This window comes from Tribolium madens, unplaced genomic scaffold (genome assembly GCF_015345945.1).
Source record: "Tribolium madens isolate multiple individuals breed KSU strain unplaced genomic scaffold, Tmad_KSU_1.1 Scaffold_1;HRSCAF=32;Tcas5.2_LG8, whole genome shotgun sequence".
Lineage (NCBI taxonomy): Eukaryota > Metazoa > Arthropoda > Insecta > Coleoptera > Tenebrionidae > Tribolium > Tribolium madens.
In genome coordinates this window covers 171,039-197,019 of record NW_025400984.1, presented here as the reverse complement: position 1 = coordinate 197,019, position 25,981 = coordinate 171,039, and the positions used below count along the sequence as shown (strand labels likewise).

The 25,981-nt window shown below is 33.0% G+C and overlaps 1 protein-coding gene across 3 annotated transcripts in view; it reads right to left on the bottom strand.

The window, feature by feature from the left end:
• Nucleotides 1–25,981, bottom strand: part of LOC123004453 (protein winged eye) — a 106,421-nt gene that overhangs the window by 1,872 nt on the left and 78,568 nt on the right. For 2 of the 3 annotated variants that reach the window (XM_044397737.1, XM_044397739.1), the window contains 6 exons: nucleotides 16,432–16,548; nucleotides 14,034–16,330; nucleotides 5,260–5,488; nucleotides 3,581–4,104; nucleotides 3,351–3,530; nucleotides 34–195 (listed from right to left, as the gene is read on the bottom strand). In XM_044397737.1, coding sequence (XP_044253672.1) covers nucleotides 34–195; nucleotides 3,351–3,530; nucleotides 3,581–4,104; nucleotides 5,260–5,488; nucleotides 14,034–16,330; nucleotides 16,432–16,548 — 3,509 coding nt within the window. The remainder of the gene's footprint in view (nucleotides 1–33; nucleotides 196–3,350; nucleotides 3,531–3,580; nucleotides 4,105–5,259; nucleotides 5,489–14,033; nucleotides 16,331–16,431; nucleotides 16,549–25,981) is intronic. The other variant, XM_044397738.1, reaches the window with a different exon arrangement.

Sequence of the window (25,981 nt, the reverse complement as noted above, 5' to 3'; positions counted from 1 at the left end):
AAATAAACTCAAGAAAATTAAGAGACAACTTACAGGATACTGCAAATTCAAAGGACAACCAATTGTCTCTTCAGGGTGATAAAACCACTTCACTTTAACAACCATTGTTCCGCAAAGTTCCCACATGGCTTCAATTTTCCCAATATAAGGTCTATCAGGTCTTCCGGTGGAAAGGAATACAGCTGAATCGCCGACCTTTACATTAAAATAGTTTAATAAAAATGTTTTAGCTATAAGTTCAGGCATGCACTAACACTGATTCGGCGAAATATCACAAGGTCAAACAAATCTGCTTTTGTGAAAAAATAAACTTAACATCAAAATGCGAAATCTGTTAAAAGAATCTCGCCTTAGTCAGAGCTAGTAATTTGAATTTCAAATGTTATTTGGTTTGGATTCATTTAAATTTCGTTGGGGTGATTATAAACATTTAAACAAATCAAATGGAAAAACGTTATAGTATTCCAATTCCAATAATATTTTAAAATTATTTATAAATTTTTGTGATACTCTCTCGATGACAGACAGAAATTTCATTAATTGTAACTGCCGTTAAAAATTATAACGAATGTTACACTAGACAGGTTACTTGCGTCAAGTTTTACATTATTTGACGTTATTTATAAATAATTTCGCCATAATCCTTCCCTGTAACCAAAAATTACTGAGTACGGTTGAAACTAAAATAACACACTCGGTTTATTGTAAAATCTGGGATGTCGTCTCGATTTTACATTCAATCGCGTCTGCTATCTGCTTCATATCGACCTTACGACGTTAAAGTATTTTGGATTAAAAAAAATATATAATGTGTAATGTGTATTTACGATTACATAAAACAAAATCAGTGTAAAAATATACTAAGTGATGTGACTTAGTACATGTTAGGTGTATTTTTGGAACAAAAGTATTTATTGTATTGATTTTAATGAAACATTCCAGACAAAATATAATTTGTTATCGAATTTCTAGTTCTTTCAAGGTGAAAGTAATTTTAACGGTTTCCGTTAAGATGAGAAGTATTAGTTTGCTTAAATTCAACAGTAATCTTCTACATACACATCTGTACGCATTATCATTTTGATATGTTGACTTTCTGTAATATAGTCTGTCTTTAAAATACCCACAGTTCTTTAAACTTATTTTGCAATATGTATAATATTAGTCAGAAGATTCTAAAATTTATTGTCGTATCAATAAGAAATTACCCCCTAAAATTTGGGGATATTTGTGAATAGGTTGCCATAAATTTGGTTAGGTTTGTTTCTGGTGACAAACAAAAGATTTTGTAACTAGTGTCAAAATTTAGGTTGTCACCTGTCAGCTTGTATGTATAATTGACAGAAAACGTCAACCGTCAGCAACAAGGGGTAACCAACCTTAGACATTCAAAATTACTTCAAATCCTAGGTGGTAATTTCTTGTTGACAAATCTGTATATCAAATCCCTACCAGGTGATCAAGAATAACTGTTTGAGTTGGCAATACTGATAATTACTCTTAAAGGCTAGAAATGTAACTTTAATTTCCGGTTGTTGACAGTTTGACATTGACAAGCATGCATCATGAAACTTGAAATAGTTAAAAAAATCTGTTATCAGTTGTAGTATTGCAAACAGCCAAAAAAGAAAATGCTCTGTTATTTACTCAAATGGGTACAATTGATCTTTAACCGTCATATTTGGAAGTTAAATACTTATTTTAATTAAGTCCCACTTACTTATAACATAACAAACACTTCTTTTCCCAACAAACACATATCTCATTTTTCTTCTTCGTTTTTTAAATATTAATTGAGTTACTTTATGCTTTCCTAAACATTTATCGTTCTTATGATCTTACCTGTTTTTCTCTCATATACGAAAATGTGCGAAGACTATCTTACCTCAAGTGGTTTTTACAAAAAATTAAACAAAAAACTTAAGACATTAACACATAATTTTGATGGTAGTAGTGTAACTTTACATTGGGACATAAGAAAGCAACTCTAAAATTGTGGTAAGTTTTTCCTACGACCACTACCTTAAAGTCAGTTTCATTGCAAAGAAAGTTAATCTTTTCGTTGACAAGGCAAAACTAGAATGAAAAATAAGTTACAGTGTGAAAACAGCAAATTGTATTGACGTGTATAGTAGTTATCCTAAAATTTCATTTTGTCATTGTCACTAGACTGCTAACGGTAATTAGTTGTAAACTGTTAATAATTTATTGAAAGGTCGTAGAAAAAACAAATGTGTCCTACTTGTGAAAAAGCCTTCGTTATGCTTAAGTTCATGCAATTTAAACATTAGCATGAGAAAGTTGCTTTTCAACACTTGTAAAATAAATAAGTATTTCTCCATATCCATTTTTTAATAAGATATATAAGAACATACAGGCAAAAAAGGACAACTTATCATAAACATTTTATCACACTGTCGAATTTAAGCAAGTTTATTACGCAGTAATAACGTAACGAAAACATCACATCAAAACATGTGCAAAGTAACTTGCAAATTATTGACACAAAAACTATTCGTTTCTAGTCGCGGTCAATTCATAGTGGTCATTTAATATATTGTAAAGTTGACAGCCTCTAGCCCGCCACCTCTAGTGTACGGGTTGTGTCCATGTTGGCAGCAGAATTAACTAAATTGTATCAACAATTGTGACAGGCGCAGTAGATTTTATATGTGAAGTATTCTAACCCGACTTTTTGAGAATTGGCATTTTTGGTAGATATGTCCCTAAAAAAACAATAGGATGTTTAAAGTCGGATTTACACCACTCGATTTTTACAAATTTATACAGAGAAGTGGCCACTACGAATTGACCGCGACTTTACAAAAAAGCGGGCTTTAATGAAACAAAAAAAATACTCCAGTAAGGTGTAAGAATTTTTATCATATCAAAAAAATGATCAATTACATTAAGCAAAATAATAAGATTTAACAAAAAAAAAAAGAATTTTCATGCATTCACAACTCTATTTCAGAGTTGTCAATAAAAATTACTGTTAAAACGATCATGCAAGCATAAGCCAATAAATGTATAAGAGTTGTCACCCAAATGCACTGATTGTGTTATGTGTTTCGATTCATCCAATTCACGATAACACGTGTAAACGTATTACATTCGCTGCTATTTGAATACATTTTTCTTTTTGATTTTTTTTATGTCCCAATTTGGTTAAAATAGTAAGATTTTATAAAAGTGTGGTTAGCTGATGTTATATTTTCAATAATATACATAGCTTACCTTTTCATGATAAAGATGAAAAACATTAGATGTTATAATTATAACAATAAAGTGAACTTTTTATTCGACTAAACCTAGATGATAATGAATTTAAAAAAACAGACTATACATACAGTTATTGTCTCCTTTCCACGTTGGATGGCTTTGTAGAATTGTTTTCTCGATCTACCTTTGGCCCTCGGCCTTTTATACCCCTTTCCAGACCAACCCCACAATTGTCTTGCCGGTAAAAATGCGCTCATTTTACTTCGGCTTTCACATGACTCTTGTCTGTCTCTTATTTTTTTAGTTTTCTGTAGAATTTAAAAAACTAGAAAATAAGCAACATTTTATAAAATATTACCTTAGATTTTGCTTTTGCTTCAATAATATCATCGATGGTAACTTCATCTTCTGGATTAAAAACAGATGAATCATCCTCTTCGACACGCTCGACACTTTCACTATCACAGTCTGGAACTTCGATCGATTGCACCACTTGCACATCCTTCTTTTCATCATAATGATGATGTTTCTTGTGTTTTCTGTGTTTCTTATGATGTTTCTTATGTTTACAAAACTCATCAGTACACTTATGTTTTTTCTTCTTCTTTTTGTCTTCGTGAAGAAGTCTTTGTTTCAATTTCTCACGTTTCTTTTTCTTCAATCGTTTACGTTCTTTGTGAGATTCCGTGTCGGGTTTATTGATGTCTTTATTTTCTTTTTCTGTGTCTTTTTCTATTTCAGGGATAGGTTTTAGTGGTTCAACAGTTGTAATTGGGGGTGGTGGTTGTTGGACAGGGACCTGTCGGCGTTCTTCAGTTGAAACACTAGTCGAAGTACGACGGCGGCGTTTGCTGAGGCTGAGTAGAGGATTAGGATCATATTCTGGAAATTAAAAATACATAATAACATATAAAAAAGAACATTCTGCTTTCTGTTATTTATTATTCTAACGCCCGGTATTTCAGTACAGGGTTAAGATCCAGGATAACTAACGGTGGTTAAATCTTAACCTAAATTTTAAGTATGAGTGCGTATTTTTTCAGTGATGGGAATTGGTTTAGTGGAAATTGAGTTAAATTAAGGCTCCAGACCCTCTGAGAGTTACCGTATACCTATTACATGTACATTTATTTCACTGTTTTTAGCAGCAAATTTAAACTTGAAGGGTTTCTTGATGTTTATAGTGTTTCTTTATAGGAAAATACCGATATGATTCCTGCTTTAAATAAATGAATAGATATTTTTTTATTGAATAAAATGTGAAAATCTTATTTATAAGATTTTTTGATAACGGTATATCGCATTGAAAAAAAAAACATCTTATAGGTAATTTAAAAACACACTTTCCTATTATTATGCGAATTTCACAACTGTTCTTGATTATTTAATATAAAGCAAAAATTAAATTAAAAGTAGGCAACTTTTTATACATGTTTCTTCAAGATTCGAGGTACCTGGAGTAAGATTTACTAAGCACGTTACGTTGTAATCACTAAAACGTATCTATATAAATATGTAAACGTATAAATTTTAACACGCAAAACTAACAACGGTGAAGTAATCGAAGTTAAAAGCTTTTTGCGCGATTAGACTCTATTCGATTATTTACTACGTCTGTTTTCAAGACAGCAAGTTGTATTTACTCGTTGCTATCCCAAACTCATCGGTAAGCATTTTGTTTATTGTAGCTAAGTAGGTAAGCATTCAAAAACGTCACCAAAGTATTTTGGCTTTTTAGAACATTTTTTTAGATATTTTATTTAAAAAAACTAACAAAAACCAATCGCGCAAAAAATGTCACAAGCATCCCGGGTTTACCGATTTCAGACAATAATTGGAGTCGTCGCTGTGCTCCTCCTCCAAACAACTGTCTTCGATCGGTAAAATGTCCTTACCGTTCTTGATGCTTAATATACTATTGCACGCTTTGTTTGAGTGGAACGCAAACCTGGACCTACCACACACTTCTACGTCACACTTGCGGAGTCAATTGGCTTTATCGTCAATTATTTCACAAATGAAAGGAGATGAGCTCACCAATGATTGGGTAATCTGGTGGTAATAGCCTGATATCCTCTAAAGCTATTCTTCCACTATCACCATCATCAAATTCCACGGCAACAAACTTGGAGTCGAGAGCAGGATCCGGAGTACCCGGTTCCGCCACACTTCCTGGGTATAAACAGCGATATTGCTGACTCCAGTAAGCACACAGTCTCGTACCAGCGACCAGTTCTTGGGTACTTTTCGGTGCCACTTCCACAAACTGCGAAAGAAAACGTTCAATTGACAATTATTTTACTGCCTCAATGAAGGATCTGCACTTAGTAGAGAAAAATGTTTATAAACACATCTTTTACACTTTGAAGTAAAATTTGAATCCACATAATTAAGAGAAGTTTGTATACTTTTTAAAAGATAATTGGAGCCTATTTATACAAGGCCAGTAAAAATTTAATTAAATAATAAATTAAAATTTTATTGCAATAAAATGTTCTCAAAATTGGTCCCTAATATTTTATTATTATCATTATAGTAATACAGGGCGATTCAGATAAGGTAATGAGCCTGACGATCTGGCGATGCAACCCAAAAAACAAATTCCATTTACGCCTTTGATCCAATTTAAATTAGGATTTGCAGGTTGAATCCAAGTTATCATCTTATGTCACTCTGACATCAGTGCAGAGAACGATCATTAGTGCCATTCAGTTCTCGCGGAATGGTAGCGAAATTAGAGAAATCTTTTCGGTGTAAACCCAATACAAAATGTATGAAAGAATTAAACATTAAAGGTAGGCAAACAGTTTTTTTTATAAATCATAAATGGCACTGTCAGAGCAACATAAGATAACTTGGATTGCAAATGCAAATCGTAATTAAAATTAGAACAAAACGTAAATGAAATTTGATTTTTGGACGTCGGGCTCATTATCTTATCTGAATCACCCTGTATTTAAAGATTTTTAAAATTTTACAGAACGCCTTGAGTTTTGCCCAAAAATGTAATATTTCGAGTACTTTTTGTGATTTCGTTTTTAGCCGGTTTGGCCTTCACAGCGGTGTTACATTATTTGACTCAACAAGTGCCATGGTTCCACAATTTACAGTACATCAAACATCAAACCGGTCGTCTTAAACTTGCTTAGCTTCGGCCTCGAATAGAACCTATCGCTCATCGCATCTCTTCTTTCACTATTCGGACACAAGTTTTTGCTTTTCAGCCAGTGAAAGAATGAATAGCATCTTGTAATGATGCGTCGATGTGATAACGTAAAAAGAAGTAGGGAAAAATATAGAAAAGAGTACATACAACTTAAGAATACTTTAATAATGTTTCATTTCATTCATTAATAATAATATAAAGTGTAATATAGTGTAATATGGTGGCATACATTAGAGCGCAACGGATCGTGTACAGTCGCGGCCGTTGAAAACTAAGACAATGTGACAAATCCAAAATTTTGCATCGTAAAATGGCCTGCAACTGAAGATTCTAAAATGTCATTCAAATAATTACGAGTCGGTGTCGTAGAATAGAAAACTTTACTTCAAAACAATGAACTTCGAGTTTGTAGACAGAAATAACTAATATTTTATTGCAAAACCATTCGAATCCGAAAAATTGAAATTGACATTGTTATCCTAGATGAAAACCGAATTTACACTTTACCAATTTTTAAAATAGCAAATAGTATACCAAAAGTGAATGTCTTAGTTTTCAAGGGCCGCGACTGTACGTATAGGTACCTATAACTTATCACATTATCTTTTTGTATCAATTAATTTTTTTGCTCCGTGGGTAAAAAAGCACAGGCCTGGGCACAGACCAATAAATTAATTTCAAATCATCGCTTTTTCTGTCTTATATTATAGTTAAGAAATATTTCCTCTCAACAGGGAGTAAAGTGACGCTTTATTACCTCGTTTTTAATAGTTACGAGTAGTTAAATCGCCAATGTGATAATATTTACAAAGCAGAGAAAAATTATTATTATCCACAATCAATCTATAAAGAGACTTTATTCCACACGTATAAAGTATACGTATAAAGTATCACTTTATCTACTAGTGGAATAAAGTAACTTTATCCCACTGTTAGTAACCAGGGCACCGCGTAACAGCTTACTACGTTTAATCGAAAGCACATTTGGCGTGACGTTTAAATGTCAGTTTAATTTTTAATTTAGTTTGGAATAATTTGGGCCTGTGATTGTGGATAAAACGTTATATTGCAGTCGTGTGTGGATAAAACGCTATCTAATCCACTCTTACAATAAATAACTATTATTATTATTATATATCGAGCGATCCAGATAATTTTACAGACATACGTTTTTGGACTCGATTACAAATTATCTTGATCGCTCGATATATACTAATAATAATAATAATAATAATAATAATAATAATTTTTCTCTGCTTTTTAAATCTCATTACAATGGCGATTTAGTTTTTTGACCACGATGTCACTTTGAAAATTAATTAATTAATTGAATAATAATTGTTTTTGTTAAAAATAACTTTGTATTTTTTATCTTAAAGCTGTTTTTTAGAATTGCCATTTATTAAAATTATATTTTTCTTGAACATTATTGTTATTTAACTTGCGTAAACTCATTTGGCACATTGTTATTAAAAAAGTAAAACCGCCAATGTGATGGGATTTAAAACGCTGAGAAAAATAATTCACAAAAAATAAGTCCAAAATCAAGAGAAAAATTAACTTTTTTTCTATTAAGTTAGAATAGTAAAGTTTTAATTAAAAATTTGCTCGTTTCAGATAAAGCAAGAAATGTTTTTCTTTTGCAGTTTTGGCGTATAATCAAAGATAAAAAAAATTCCTCTATAAACCCAATCCGGGGACATACTCATTGAAGCAATTTTCCATAACACAGTTTTCAAGAAACGTGTGTCCTCCAGTCCAGACCATCTTCTTAAATAAGGGTTTTACAACATATTATACCTGCTCCTCAACTAGTTAGTTTGAAACACTATTGCAACAAAGCACAGCGTGAGCGCCAATTTAGACTGGTGAATAGTTTTTTCCCCGGGTGTACATACATATTTGGTACTTTATTTCTCCGGAAATAAAATAAATGAGATACCCATTTTATTCTTAAAATCAACTGGAATTAAATGAATTGAATCTTTTGAGTGGTTTTTGCCATAAACAAACTTCTTGATACTAATTTTTATCCTTGAAATTGCAATTGAATATTTTGACAAATTATTGTTATTTGACATTATTGGACAATTGGACAATCTTATGTTATTATTAACTTAGTCTGAAGGGAAGAAAGTTTTGTATGAAACAAACGTCGTTAATCCCTTGAAGAAAATGCCCTCGGCTCCCTTCGGCCGCCTTCAGAAATACAAGTTGATTGCAATAAAAACGGAAAACTGAATTTTCTTTAGAATGAAACAAGTTTTGCCTTTGTCAATTTAGATGTCAGTTTGCCATCTGTCATATTCAAATAATTTTTTATGCAATGCCGCACATAAATGCCGAGAGCATTAAATGCAAATCAAGATAATCAATTAGTTGAGTACTTACCAAAAAATTCAATGAGTAGTGAGTACTGCGATTAACTGTCAGTTTTATTTTAACCTTTTAGAATTAAGCCATGTTCAAACTATGAATAAATATAAAAATCTGACATTTTTATGCTTTGACATTTTCCGATTTTTTTTGCAACCAAATACACCTACATTCTTTGGATTAATTAAACATTCCAAAAGACGATAAACGAAATGTCGGACATTACTCAAAACTATTTTACGAACTCTGATAATTTATGACAGGGGTTGGTTGCGGTCATGGGATCGGCAGGCGTTAGTTTATGGACGCGTCATTTTCTTTTTGGGTGACTGTACATATGATAACAGGAACATGGAAAAAATGTTAAAAAAATTCTATGTAAAAAATTTCGAAGTTATGAGAGTTTAAACCTGACACTTTCACTCTATTTATTTCTGATGCAAAATAATTGACGATGTTTTTTTTACAGGCTATTAGAAGAGGAAACAAGGAAGCATTGTCCTAAATTGTAACTGTTTAATGTTATTTGTGACTTTTGTTGGCAAAAATTTTGTACTTTTACTAAATAATTATAAAAAAAAACATACAAGATTATCATTAAATAGACATAAAAAATATCAAATGTCAAAATTATTTGACAGATAGAATTTTTTAAACATTTTTTCCATGTTCCTGGTATCTTATCTTACTTGGAATTTTTTTCTGACACACCCTGTATAAATGAGTTCCGTGACTGACTGACTGACAGTAACGCATTGCCTAATCCACCCAAGCAAAAAACATAAAATTTGGCAGATACGTTCCTTGGGTGTAGAGGTCCGCTAAGAAAGGATTTTTCGAAAATCGATCTCTACGAGGGTGAAGTGGGGTGTAAATGTATAAACGAAGATAGAAACAAAAAATTTGTAAAATACGAATATGTTCCTTAGCAGTTGTATAGGTGCACTAAGACAAGATTTTTCAAAAATAATAAGTAGAAACTTATTCACCCCCTTAGAAAAGAAGGTAAAATGGGGTGTACCGGTTTAAACGAAAATAGAAACATGATATTTGGTGTATTGGTACCAAGATTTTTCTAAAATAAGTATTTAAGGGGGTAAAACGGGGTGGGGTGTAAACTTTTAAACGAAAACATAAACGAAAATAGAAAGATGAAATTTGGAAGATATGTTTCTTAGAGGGTGTAGAGGTGCACCAGGACCAAGATTTTTACAAAATAAGTTTTTAAGAGGGTGAAGCGTGGTGCAAACTTTTAAACGAAAACATAAACATAAAATTTGAAAGACATGTTCTTTAGTGGTTGTAAAGGTGTACTAAAATACATTTTTTTGAAAATTCTCATCTTTCGCGATGATTTGAGTTGGCGAACGAAATACAGGGTGATTCACGAGGAATAATGAGCCTGACCAAATTCTTGATGCAGCCTCCATTACACTTTCGCAAGTTACTTTGTGCTTTCGTATTTTAATATACCCATTATTGTGTTGGCATTTCAATTATTTCTGTTTTTCATTATTTTAATATCAAAACTGACAAATTGTAAGTGTGCTTGCTATGATTTCATATTTATTACAAAAAATCTTTGAAATCTACCTGACCTATGAAACTGTAATGTTGGTTGCATCAAGAATTTGCTCAGGCTCATTAGTCCTCGTGAATCACCCTGTATAATAGTTATTTATTTGACGAATTTGAGCGTCGTTTGCGTTGATTGACAGTAATAAAAATTCTACGCAATGTCAACAGAAAAGTCAGCGCTCCAACGGAATATACAGTTTAAAACTTTGATAAATTTTTGTATATAAAAATTTTCTTTTGTATTTTATGGGTTGTATAATAATTTTTTGTTGATTGTATTTTTTTCTAAGAACTAGACCAAAAATATCAAAAATTATAACAATTTATAAGCAAATATAATTTTATTTATTAAAAAAAATACATTAGGGTTAAATAGTTATTTTACAAATTTACAAGAAAATTACAATAACTCTTTATTATTTCTTCAATACTTCGAATAAAAAACACAAGGATTAATTTTATCCTCTATTAATTAGTTCCCTATTCTTCTCTATTATTTTTTTGCTTTGAGAAAGCCCCTTCAGAATTTCCCATATATCTGTTCAAGTTATTTATGATGGAGCTTTTAAAAATTGACTTCTTCTTGCAATATCATAATCATTTGGAGAAGTGTACCTCCAGGCAATACCAAATAACGTACTGTAACTTTAAAACCATCTTGGGTTTTTTAGAAAATAATTATAAATGAACTCAAGTAAAAACACAGCCCTTGGTTCTAAGTCCTTTGCATCTGAGTCAATTTTCACTACACAATGTTGACCTTTACTGTAATTGTCAATTTTTTCCTGCAATTCCTTTTTTCAAGTTTATTTTCGTACAGCTTATTCAACTTTTGAAATGTTATATTGGCTTCCCGTTGAGTTCCTGTAACTTTTTTTCTAAATTTTGAATTTTATCTAGTAAGACAAATTTTTCTTCCGAAATTATTGCATCTGGAACATTTTTTACATCAAAATCATGAGTATCACCTACTTTTCAATCGCTTTGTTAATCAAAATCAAATCGAAATGGACTTGAAATTAAATATTTTTTGTCAAATAAGTCTAAGGATTGGAGACACGGTGCAGGCGTTTCTAACAGCTTACGTTCTGAATTAATGGAAGTGGTAGAGATTAGCTGAAAACGAGTAATTCTTTTATACTTAATTCAACAGCAAGGATGGAACTGCATTTGGTAACAATTTTTGTTTTTTATAATAACTCGTTATTTCAAAGAATTTTCTATAAATCACGGAATTTGGGGGTATATTGCCGATGGTACCAAATATTTTCTTAATCCATTCGTTCTTTTGATTTCTACTTTTTGGAAATTGATGTAAAATAACATCCTCTTTCTTTCCTTGTCCACAGTTTGGAACACAGCAAGTTTGAATACTTGGCATTTTAAGAATTATAATGTAATGTCTGAAATGATACTGCGCTTCTTAAGCTGAAAAAATAGATTGGTTGTGTGACAGATCAATATTTGATTAAATCTGTCAATAATGGTCACATTTCACTTCTTGCAAAATTTCAAATTTCACTAATTACAGTTTCATTTGGAGCGTGAGGCGCGCGTCATCTACCGGAATTTAACATTTTGACGATTTTGGCCTATTGCATAGACATATGGGCATAGACTTTATTATTCTCAATCAACGCAGACCACGGTTTGAGTGTTGTTAACACTCGTGGTTTAATAATCCACTCCGTGAAATAAACGTCCGAATCGAATTAGATTCAACAAGGCTCAAAATTGCTTTAAATCTGTTAAAAATAATCTGACGCGGTTCGTATTAAGAAATGCCAAACAGTTGTCAAAGCTTCCTTACATGGAATAAAAACCGTAAATTTTGACATAGTCGAAGAATAAATTCACGTTATAATCTATTTCATTGAAATTGGCATAACAGTAGGCCATGATAGTGTAAACCGCGCTTTAAATGTGAAAAACGCTTTACATATTAAGGAACTAAATTTGTCACTAAAAAAAGTGAGGTTAAGATAGTTAAAATTTTAATTTTAAAGAACCCTCTTTCAGAGGTTTTCAGGTTTTCAGAGAGAATTTTTTCCATAAAAAGTTTAACATCCTGTTTCATCCCTTTGTAGGTGTAGTTTTAACACCAAAAACATACACTATTTGCTTTGTAGAAAATACAGACTTTCGTTGATAGTAAGTGACTTCTAGGAATTTTAAAAGACATTTTATTCACAACGGAGATGAAACACAATTTGTTTTCGGTGAAAGGTGCAGTCAGAAGGGGTTTGGATTTTGTCATTAAAAATTTAGGAGAAAATTTTGAATTTTTAAACAATGGTAATGTTGTTGCGATCGGAGGGGAAAAAGGAAATCTGTACAAAATGAAGCTTCGCGTACTGAAGCCTGAAAAATCGTGTTTTGCCATGGATAAAGTAATTTGGCTTAATTCAAATTGGTATATTTCATTAAATTAACCTAAAATGCCTAAAACAGGAACAACAAAAAGAGATTGATTATGTTTTCAAACACACTTTAGCGTGTAGTTTAAATCTGGTGTTCTGAAGAGAACTACTTTTAATTATAATTTGAAAAAATAGTGGGAATAACGAATAAGCAACGAAAACAGTGAAAAAACGAAAATAATAAATGTCAGTCATGTCAGTCCAATAAACCATGTAGGTAAGTAATCAAAGAAAAACAAAAACCCCATCAGCTGTTATATCAGGGACATGCGCAGGGCTACAAACTTAAATACGAAATTCCATACCCACCTACTATGCCAATTTCAATGAAATCTAGTATACCTTCCCTCTTTGAAATTAACTAAAGTTTATATTAGAAATTTATGTGGACGATGTCACGCGTATGTAATGTATAAATAAAATTTATTCTTCGACACTGTCAAAATTTACGGTTTTTCTCCCGTGTAAGGAAGTTTTGACAACTGTTTGGCATTTCTCAGTACAAAACGTCAAATTATTTTTAACAGATTTAAAGCAAGTTTAAGCGTTGTTGAGTCTAATTCGAAGAATAAAATGTTGTATTCAACTCGTTTGAGTGTAAATCAGACGCTTTATTCCACCTCGTGGATGGTAAACCATTCGTTACACTCGTGGTTTAAAAATCCACTCGGTCAAATAAAGCGTCCGATTTACACTCAAACTCGTCGAATAAATAACTAGTATTTTTGAATAATTCCTCTTCTGAGAGTTTGTAATTCTTTTAGATTTTTTTTTTGAAGTTAGATAACATTTTAATCAAAATCAAACAATGGGCGGCTACACACCACCCATAATTCATAAATAAAGCCCATGCCAAGAACGGGACTATAGCTGAATCCCATACAAAGCATGGGTATCCAATTTCACAGAATAAGAGTTGAGAATTGTTTGTGAACGGGTCATTTTCCATTTTAGATCAGAATGAAGTCGCGAGTAAATGCTAGTTTATAATAAAGTATTTAAAAGTTCTCCATTACCTATTTCACCTAAAATATATTATAAGACGACGAAAGGCTTTTTCAAAGCCTTTGGACAGCCCTGCACGCGCTGTCAGTTTTCCCATTCCGCCAATAGATGGTAGTTTTGACACAAGTCAAATAAACAAAAGCAAAAGATTTAATATCAAAATTATTTACAATTTCAAAATTGTAATGTCATAATTTTTTTCCGGTGGAATTATACACAACAACAGACAATTATGAGATTTACAAGAAATTAAAAAAAAAACTTACCGCATCCCTCAAGATCTCCTCTCTGGACATGATGTGTGGACGGTTTCCTCTTTCTCCATCTAGTGTAATGGAATAAACATCAGGAGGTTCTACGGCATTCAAGTGTCCAGCGTAGAAAAGGCCACCCATTGCGGTTAAAACTCTTAATTTGTCAATTTCCAAATGTTCCGCATTCAAAATACATCTATTATCAACAGGTTTCGGTTCTTCTACATCTTTAACATCTTCCATTTCTTGAGCAATATTTTCATGTACCTCTTGTATCTCTTCAACAACTTCCTCCACCAATAATTTTCCCAATACATCATTTTCTTCTGTTTCTACTTCATCATTCTCTTCTAGCTCTGTTTCCCATTCGTGTTCCTCTTCGTCGTTGTACGCTCTGATGGTAAGTTCGGCTTTCAGTTTCGGGCGTATTTTACACGATTTTATATCAGCGATAATTATGTTGTTATTGTTTTTGTTTTTCTTTGTCTTATTTGTGATTGTGGGCTCCTCCAAGTATCGTGGTGGACTATTTGCGTACATCTTACTTTGCAGCTGGAATTTTTCCTTAGCTGCGAGGAAATAGCCTACGAAATTATTTTTAGGCTTCTTGGCTACAATAGTTTCAGTAGCCACATGACAACCCAAAGGGGACAAAAGTTTTTTGGGCCGACCGACTTTCCGTTTTTTCGAAGAGGAATTTTTTTCCGGTGACGATTCCAATTCTTCCAACGCTTGTTGTCTTAATAGATCATTTTTATAATCGTTGATTATCCTGTCGCTTTGTTTTATTGCTTCTAATTTAGGCGTTTTAGTATTATCAAAGGCGCAAAGTGTTGGGGGTTTGAGTAATTCCTGATTTTTGTATGTGGTTAAAGACATATCAATCTTGTCCAATTGAGGTGGTGGTGTAATACTGCAATCTGAATGTGTGGACTTCTTACGACACCTTTTCTTGCATTCTTGTGAGTGATATTTTCTAGGTTTCAAACGGCTGAGTTCTTTCTGTTTCTCGCGATATTGGCGCTGCAAGTCTGCCAATTTCATTCTCATGTCAAGTTCCATTTCGTTCATCTGAGGCCAATCGCCGTCACAACATGAAGCTTGGCTTTTACTGGCGATGAATTTCTTCACTTCTTCTTCCGACTCAGGTGTTTTATATGATCTGTAATTTTCTATAGGACAAATGCAATCTTCTACAGAGTTTGTGACTGAGATTCTACATGACTCATGTTTAAATCCGTTCTTATCTCTTTTATTCTTCTTTCGTTTAGACTCGTGTTCATCTGAGTGTTCTTTCTTCAGCTTTCGTTTTTCTGATTTGTGTTCCTTGGATTTTTCCTTTTCAATCCTATGTTTTTCAACGTTTTCTTCCATAATTCGTTGCTCTGCCAGCGCACACAATAGCTTTAACCCACCTAAAGTATCATTAATAGTTTGGGATCGCTCTGACTCTTTCTCATAGTTTTTTAGAGTTTCTCCCGTCTCTTTATGTTCCATTTGTTCGAGTTTGACACTACCTCGACCATTTTCAAACTCAACTATGCTGTTGGATAGCAGTTCTAAACCACTAATGTCTGGTTTTGACTTGTGTTCATTTTGTACTTGACTTCCGTTTTCCTCTTTTTGAGTAGATTTTTTTTGCACTTGTTCAGGTTCTTTTAGTTTAGTATCTTGTATTTGTTCAGGTACTGGGCTAATGGAAGCACTTCCTTGTGGTTCTTTATTTTCAATTATTTCGTGGTGTTCTGCAACTGTAAGTGTAGTATTATCGTCTTCACTACAAATTGGAGTATCCGTCTGATTGCTAGCGTCTTGCACTGCAAGAGGCTCTTCTTCGGGAATTGAAACATTTTCCGGTGGCGGTGTCAGACAAGTAACTGGTGAGGTCGCCTGCGACCTGCACAATGTCTCTGAAGTTGTCGGTTGTGACAAAATTAAATTAGGATGCTGATATATGACATGAGTTGTGACCAACGGAGCCATATTTTGGTCGGTAAAAACAGTACCCGTGCTATTTCCAATAGTACTAACAGCTTGGAGGGTCTTTGTTTGGTCTAATGTAGCGTCTGTCTCTATTTTAATCAAAGTAGTTGCTGGAATGGGTAACGGAATTTTTCGTTTACTGTCTGTAGTTACCGCCACCAAACGTGTGCTGTGAGTTTGCGTGTGCTGGTGGAGTGTTGTACTACTTGATAAATAATCTGACGAAGCAGAACTTAGAAGTTGTAGAGGAGGTGGTGGTAGTGGTGGTAACAAAACTGAAGGCGTTTGGTGGTAGCTAGGCCAAACCACAGCTTGTTGGAGGGGCTCTGAAAAGACACAACTTTGTTAAAACTTCTATTGAAAACTTGGACGTCTATGATGTGAAATGTGTGCAAACAAAGAGCGGTGAAACAAAGACCCGACTAACCTATTCCGGTTGTGGGCAAAAGAAGGAGACCTCCGGTTGTTGGGTCACGAACTAGTTGGAATCCGACGGGAGGCATTGGTACCGGGAGAGGAACCATCGGCTCCAAAGGAACGGGCGCTACAACACACAACATAAAACTGTGTTAAAATAAAAAAAATAAAAATAAAAAAGCGAGTTCACGGAATGGATTAAAATTAAAAGGGAGGGAAAACGACGTATGGACTTCAAATAATTTTGCAAACGTTTATATTTTATAGTAGAAATGAAGATAAATAAAAAAGTCGACATTCGACACTGCGAGCGGTTCGCTGAGCACATTGGTGAACTTCCTTACTTAAAGTACAGCTAATGCAGAAATCGCCCTACGGGCTCGTACCACAAACAAAGCTGTCATACTGCAACAGTTATTTTTATCTAACGTGTTTGGAATATACAATTTCCCACATGAGCAATTTGTTTGCAGCACGACCGCACGGAGTACCTACTGCATGAATTGCAAATGTGAAAAATTGCTTTCCAAATAACTTAGGCACTACAATATTTTTTGTAACAAGTAAGTCATAATAAAAAATAAAAATAAAAAAGAATAATTTATCATAATTTAGTTGTTTTTGGTAATGAATTAAACTGTCACTTATACTGTCACTGTCACTTTTAGTGAAAGATCGTTTGTATTTAATTCACAATGAGCGACAGTGAAGGATGCACACCACCAAAAGTGAAAAAGCGTCCGAACAAAGCCGTTTCCCATTTGCTACCTGAAAAAAGTTGTGAACAATCGGATTCAATTTATGTCAACCGTAGCGGTATCAACTTAATAAATGTTCCTAGATGTTATTGCAAACTAAAAAAAAAAAAGATCGCAAGTTATGTTAGAGTTCAAAGGGATCGTAAATACAGGGTGTACACGGTCTTGAGGTTGATATTTTAATAAGATGACATTTATGGTAGAAGAAAACTATTACGCTATACAGGCTGGTCCCAATATAAGCTGCCAAAAAATTCTGGGTCATTAAAAAGCTTCAACATGTCCGGAAAACCTCTTTTTGTTAGGTCAAAAATAATGGGGATAAATAAAACACATTCGACGCTACTGATCACAGTCATAGTCAGGAATTAATTGTTAGTGCTTGTAAGAATGCGAATATCTAAGCAACCATACTTAAATCATTTGTAACTGATATTTTTGACAAATCTGACAAATTGAATTAAATTAATAGCATTTGTTGAAAACGCTGTACGCTTTGTGCATTAAACATCAGGTAATGTAAGTTTGTAAGTACAAACAGCTAATTTTGTAAGCTAAGATAAATGAGAAGTGAAAAAAATAATGTGGTGTTTATCAAAAATATTATAAATAAATGTAGACCCAGTGTGCACAAAATTGTGGAAGAATTGTGTAACAAGAGGATCGTTTTAGTTGTGTTTACACCCAAAATAATAATGTACTGAATAAATTATTTACATTTTACCTACTTTTAAACTTTAACTAAGAATAATAACAATTTTTAAAGGTAAGCTGTATTGAAAACATTAAGTGTAAACTAAATTCGAAAAAATATTTTATAATAAATATTCAATGTGCCTCCCGTTAGCATTAATACATATTTGAGTGCGCCGGTGCCAATTTTCATAAACAGAATTCATTAGTTCTGGATACGGATACCTAAAGACAATGTAGTATGTAGTTCTCCGTAGTTCTAGGTTATTACGAGTCTGGTTCGCAGCGTCTGCTATGCGTTGTCGAAGTTGGTCTTCTGTATTTATTTCCACTTCATACACCAAATTTTTCATGTGGCCCCAAAATTTTATATTTTTATCTTCGTTTAATTTTAGCGGACCTGTACACTTCTTTTCAAAAAAAAAGCGTACAAGTAGTGAGCCCAATTTTGGCTGGATTGTCATATTGTAAACTTATCTTTTAATCGTTGTTACTTAGAAACCTGGAACTAAAACCTTGCTGATAGCTGGATTTTATCGTTGTATTTTTCGGAGATTTTAATATGTTTAAATTGTTTGCCTTATTAGAGCTTATTCCATATCTGGTGGCGAACTGACAGTGACAGAAAAGACACTTGGAGTGCGCCCACTTGCTTAAGATAAAAAAATACATGGGCGTACTTTTTTTCTTTAAAAATTTTAAAGACATGGATAATTGTTAGGAATATCATTTTTGAAAATTCGTTTCATGCGTTAACAATTTAATAATTTGTTCATTATTCTTCATCTTATGTACGAGTACCTACTTATTATATTTTTTTAAAAAATAACAGTGGTTTTGAAATATATGATTTCATACGACGCCTATGAACAATATTATTTTTAATAGTAAACATATGTTTAGTGTCAAAATTCAGTGATTTTTGACAACGTCAGTTCGCCACCAGATTTGGAACAAGCTATAGGCAACTATTATCGATTACTACACTATATTTCTCTGGATAGTAGAATTCTCAAGGTCACAATTTACGAGTGTACTCAACTTTTATGCACAACGAAGTAACCTTGACAAATACACTGATCACTTTTGACAGCATTTTGACATTTATTGACAATCCACGAACAGCTGGTGTTTTAATTAGTAAATCTTGAGTTTATTTATTAAAATTGATTTTAATGTGCTCGTTAACGGAAACCGAAGGGACTACAATACATATTATTTGATTTAGATATTTAAAATAACCCAAAACATGAGTGTTTGAATAGTATTTGAACGAGTTTTATTGAGCTCCAATTTTGGTTAAATCACTCGAAGGTATATGAAAAATACTTTTATTTTCAATTTACTCATAAAAGGTAATTGCAAATCTATCAGATATAATCAACTCAGATAGAAGCATCTGCAGGCAAAGTCAGTAGAATCTGGAAATTTTATCCAACAATATTCGTTCTTGCTCAAAACCAAAGAAAGGATCAACTTGGGTTTGCTTCCCCCTAGATAGGCCTGCTTGTGACCTTATTCATAGGAGCAAAAATTTCTTTTAAATGATTCGATGAACTGCAGAACTATCGTCACAATAAAGAATTATGCTAATCCTCCAACATACCAACACCAAAACACGTTATATCACAAACTCCTATCACTGAAGCACAAAACTAAATTTGTGATGGTTAACTATTAGTCCTTAACAAACCTTTGAAATTTACCAAAAGGTAATAAAACAATCTTGTTATCCAGTATAAGTCAAATATCTACGAAATTTTTGGAGGGTTTTCCGATTTTTAGTTAATCAACTAAACCACTGCACCACTAAAAGTTTCCTTGAGGCAACTGCGTTTCATTTGGGAACAATAAGTTGTGAGGCACATTACCCTTGTACAAGGTGCAAGGTATGTTTCATAACAATTTTGTTAATTAAAACTATGGGTGTAGCTAAAATGTTTGTTATTATCAATAACGATCTTTGATTTATTAAGAAGAACCAACCTTTTGTGCAACATTCAAAAGTTTTATTTGTAAATTGATAACTGCCACAAACACCATGGACATGATTAACAGATTCTAACAAGAAGATGCTTTTCTTCTTACAAATCTTTCATATCAGAGGTTCGATCAACGTTTTGAACAAAATTCTTGGACTTGGATTTGGTGTTCCAACTTTTAATTTGATCGACACTTTTTTATCGGAGGTAATCGGAGTTATTCACTGATGTTTCATCCAAAAACAAGCTTCGGCTGTTGGATGTTTTGAATAAAGCACGTGATTGTGCCTTAAAATTTTATTAAACCCCAAAACCATCGTACATAACCTTTAATTTCAATGTGACAGAAAAAAACATCATTGCCACCTTTAAAAAATAAAATCGAAAATCATGGCTACGAGAGTCAACACAACTTTGGTAAAACCGCTAAAAACCCTGTTTATCAAATTCTACTATCAACTGAAATAGATAGTACAAACACAATTCATAAACTTTTATTCACAAATTTACAAAAAAGGCAATTCTCAACAACAATTTTAATAAAGATAGCAAACCATTTAATAATATTTGGTAATCGCGCCGGTTTTTGCGTTCACTTCAATTAGTCTACGGAGCATTGAGTGAACAAGTGCATGGGCATAAGTTTAATCGTTCGCTAAACTTTCCCTTATATTTATTTTCCACAATTTTCCATAGTTCGTTTGCAGTAGGAGGCCTGACATTCAGTTTATTAGACACTGCTTTTGCCATACGGCCTCAGACGTTTTCTATGTAGTTGAGGTCGGGACTTCTTTAAAATAGTGCTTCAGTTCTTTTATACCTAGACCACCCATCTTCCAACTTATTAGTAATAATCACGCTCTTGTTAATGGTATTATATGTCGTGGTATAATTCAATTGTAAATAGCAATTGACAGCGATTTTCACACATTTGACATACAAAATGTGAAAATGTCAGTACAGTATGTAATACGTTTTCTTGGAAACGATTAATTAAAATATCCCATTTACAATAGTCCTCAATACGTGTACGCTTTTTTTGTGAATAGAAGTGTACACCCTCTAAGGAATATGTTTTCCAAAGTTTATGTTTTTGTCACCGCTTAAAGGTTTACACCCAATTTCACCCCCTAAGAAATTGGTTTTCGAAAAATTCTTTCTTAACGGACATCTACATGTTCTAAGGAACATATCTCTCTAATTTCATGTTTTTATTTTCGTTTAAATGTGTACATCCAGTTTCACCCCCTTAGAAAAGGGGTGAATAAGTTTTTACTTATTATTTAAAAAAAAAACTCATCTAAGTGCACTTTTATAACTGCTAAGGAACATATCCTCAATTTTTTTTTCTATCTTCGTTTAAATATTTACACTCCATTTCACCCCCGTAGAGATTAATTTTGGAAAAATCCGTACACCCTTTAAGGAACATATCTGAAAAATTTTCATGTTCCTATTTTTGTTTAAACGTATACACCCCGTTTCACCCCATTTTTTAAAGGAGTAAATAAGTTTTTAGTAATTATTAAAAAAAATCTCGTCTTAGTGCACCTTTACAACCGCTAAGTAACATATCTTCCAAGGGTTTTGTTTCTATCTTTGTTTAAAAGTTTACACCCCATCTCACCCCCTTAGAGATTGATTTTTTTAATCCTTTCTTAGCGGACCTCTAGGTACACCTTCTAAAAAACATATCTGCCATATTTCATATTTCTAGCTTCAGTGGTTTAGGCTGTGCGTTGTCTGTCAGTCAGTCTCTTTTATATAGATAAAACGACTAAAAAAGGTATAACCAGTGTGTGTTTGTGTTAATACGTACCACACCGAAGTAGAAGTTCATATAACGAATGTTACATATTTCTTGCATAATAGGTATAAGTAATAAAATAACAAAACCAAAAGTTACAACAACGTTCCTCATGCACAATTCACCTTACCATATACCAATGAAAATTGTAAAAATCATTTCACCCATGTACTTCGACCTTCTACAAACCTATCCGGCATAAGTTTTAACAAAAAGCACACTCCTAAAATTAACTTGCGACTACTTGGGAAGACCGGTGTCAAAAGTAACAGATAGCAAATGAAATAATCCATTTTGTAGAGACATCCGCAATTCAAATGTGGAATCATAGATGACGTCGGAAACATTACTATTCTTGTTTATAGTCTATGACAAAATACAAACGCTAAAATTTGGTTGGTGTAGATGTAGTGCAAGAAGACTATATACTAGTGAATAAGCTTACTTAAGTAGTCACTGAAATACAATGAAATTTCCGCCAGCAAAAATGTTAATTTTTCATAATAAATACAAACATCGCAACATTCTTCTGGATTCTTCAGGTCTCTCACTCTCACTTGCTTCTTTACTTCAAAAGAATAATGCATTAGTTTTCAAGCTCTAAAACTCATACATTGGCTTGTTAATTGGTATCAGATCGAAAAAAAAAAGTTGAGAAAAATAATACCTGTGAAGAAGTTTTAGAGAAGTCGGTTCATCGGAAATTTGCAGAATGTTTTGAAATCGAGTTTCCAAAATAATTTTTGATAATCAATAACAATTCTGTCTGTTTATACTCGTGTACAACCTCTTCAACGAGAAAAATTAGAGAAAAATACTGGAAACTAGCAGGTTATGTCACCCACATGACAGAAAATTACAGTAGACCAGCTACTTATTGAAGGTTCTGGGCAAAATGGTATTATTTTCGTAACCTTGCAACGGATATAATTTTTCAATCACACCTTGAGGTGCCCTTCTGGGATTGGTAGATTTAAGAGTCTAATAACTTTCTGGTGAAAGCAAAAATTACTTCTTTGGCTGCACTTTTTGGCAACCTATTGCCGCCAGCATTTGACATTTTTCTCTAGGGCGCGAGTTCTGGCGCATCCTGTATACAGAGTGTTCCGTTTTTATTGTTACAAAGTTAAATAGGTGACAGAATATTCAATTTTAAGATAAAAGTTTCCTATGAACAAGTGTCGAAAAGTTTTATATAAGCGAGCTACATCCCCTAAATTGTAGATAAAATTACAAAATTTGGTACAACTAATAACCTTTATACACACGCACTTTCAGCCAGAAAATTCTAAAGTTTTTAACAAGAAAGAGGTCCCTTGCGTTTTTTCGAGAGAACTTACCCTTTTTGAGTAAAATCAGTTTACAATATGTGTTAGAGACCATAAAGAAGATAAAAATTAAATTTGTTTTATCTTTAAGACGCCCGTGTTTAAAAATTCGACAACTGATCTTTAAATTCTTTCAGGTGTTTAAAGGTTATCAGCTGTACCAACTTTTGTAATTTTATCTATCTACAATAGTGAGAAAAACCAATTGAAAAAAAACATCTCTTTCGGGGGGTGTAGCTCGCTTATATAACATTGTTTGATACATGTTCATAGGAAACTTTCGTCTTAAAATTGAATATTCTATAACCTGTTTAAATTTGTAACAATAAAAACGGCCTGTATATTTTTTAGATAAGAAAAAAACAAGCTTTTTAAGAATATCATAGCCACCTAACTTAAAAAAATGCCAGTTTATCTTTTTACGGCTATTAATGTCAAAGATGTTTTAAGTTATTATTAGCTATTACTAAAACGTGATAGCTCCAATGCTATCAACCCGTGTAAAAAATAATAAACTATCTCTCGCAAAAAATGGTAATTGTTTTTGGAGAGAGGCACAACGTGTTATGTTATCTCTTATCTCCATCCACGTGCCTATGGATCAGCATAGAAGCGTCCATAAGGAAACGTAAACATCACGCGCTTTACCATCATCAAAAACCTTGCAACCGTTGCACTAATTTATATTATAAATTCAGGATAGGAAATACGCGTTTTCGTCTGAATATTAGTCTGGTATACAAATCATTAATCTGAAATAAGTTCGAGTTCAAGTTTTAAGTTAGTAGTCTGAAAATAAGAATTAATTGTGAAGTTAGTGAAATAATTGTAAAAGTGAAGTTATAATAATAATAAAATAAGTGTAATAATAATTTTGAGTGAAATAAAATATTTGTTTAAAAATCGAGTTGTTAACGCTCCCACGTTAACTCACGGAGCAATTTTGCTGGCCACTATAGCAAAAAATAGCAAAGTTTAGACAATAATCGATGATGAAAAATGAAAATTCAATCCAACCTTTACTGCAACGGACGGGTGATTTTCGTTAATTCATTTTATTTGGGCTACAAATCCATAAAAATGAAAATTAAAAAAAAATGCACCAAGAGTGCGTTGAATTTCAGTCATTCAATCTGACACGTCTTCATACTCTTTAAGAAAATCAAACGAAAACGATAGAAAAACGAAAGTATACGTTACTGGTGACTTGAAAAAGTCAAAAAGGTGACGTAATTAGTATTTGTGCAAAGGTTGGTTTTGTTTGCGATGATTTGACGGCACAACGTGCCGCCGACTGAAATATCGTCCGTCGTCTTTATAAAAAAACCGTCTCGAAAGATAAAACGCTAGATGGTAAGTCGTGAAGTGTTGTTGTCTAGGCAAAGCTAATTGACAATTGAATCGCAAGGAATGTTATTACATTTTTGTAATTACAAACAAAATGGAACCACAATTATCTATCAAATACAACACCAGCTTTGTTGAGGTTCAAGTAAATGAGAAGAAAAAAGAAATGAATAGAAAATAGTGGAATTTGTTGGGTGTTGAAAACAATAATATTTACTGTAATTCATTGAGTTAATCCCTTTTTGGGATACCTAGGTGCTTTTTACAATTTTCCAATTTTAGTTTACCACTCTCGTAGTATTGTTTAATGTGTTCGTGTCGTTTGTCTTCTTTCTCCGCTGTTTTCTTTATTTTATAAAATCAGTTCTTTTCAAAACTAGGTTTTGCTCTGTATTGTGCAAAGTAAGTTCACACTTTTTCATAAAAATTTGTAATATCAAATAATAGTTATTTATTGTAAGAGTGTGTTAGATAGCGTTTTATCCACGCAAGAATGTTTAACCGCGAGAACGTCAGTTCGAGCGGTTAATTTTCTTAAGTGGATAAAACGCGACTAACACACGACTGCAATATAACGTTTTATCCACAATCACAGGCCCAAATTATTCCAAACTTAATTAAAAATTAAACTCACATTTAAATGTACGCCAAAAACGATGTAACACCCAGTTAATTTGCACACTGGTCGACTTGAAATAGTTAGGTAGTGATTTGTGAAGTCTTAAGAGCCCAATACAAAAGAAATTTGACCAAGAAATGTGTAATTTAATTTAATTTTTTAATTTGAGGTTATATTTCGGCTAATAAGGCGGACTCTGAGAAGGTCCCCCGAATGCTAGCAGCATTTCCACGTTGAATTGCAAGGGAAATCTTCTCAAACAGGTATTGTTTAGCTTTTTTTTCGCCAGAAACAGATATCAGCTTTTTACCAATTATATTGAGGAACTCAAAAGCTTCCTTAGACCAAGGGCCTAAAGTTTCAAAAGCTAAGCCTTTAAAAATATAATTCGAAGAAATGATTGACTTATATTTGTTATGTTTTCGATGACATGCTATTTCAGCAGCAGAACCTGAGGTTTCACAAGTTTTTGATAAATAACTGTCGGCAAGGGTATCTACAACGGTAACATCCCAAACCAAAGCTTGTCCTTTATACCATGGAACAAGTGTCGAACCATCAGGGCGCTTACCATCATCACGGGACAGGCCCTTCGGCTCCAAAGTTGAATTTATATGGATAGATGTTAATGTACGGTGAATTATTGAATTTATTTCCGTGTGTCTTGAAAATCTACCACTGCTTTTCGGACAACTAAGACCATGAATACCGTTTTCTTGGACTTCAGCGTTACACTTGCACGAATGTGGTGTACAAAGATTACAACCCAATCTCAAACCAATACAAACTTGAAAAGAAGTATTATCCAAAAAGGTGCCAATGTTAGGAGAAGGGATTGAGTGTAACCAAGAACCAGATTCTCTGCATTGCAAAGCTTTAAATCGRGCTAAGTCTCGAGGAGTTGTGAAGATTAAGTCATTCATTATAATGCGTTTGATGTTAATATTATCCCAATTCTTCTGATATTCTGGAAAATTTGGTGTTTTGTTTTCATTCTTTGAGTTCCAAGCTGCCAATGCATCATTA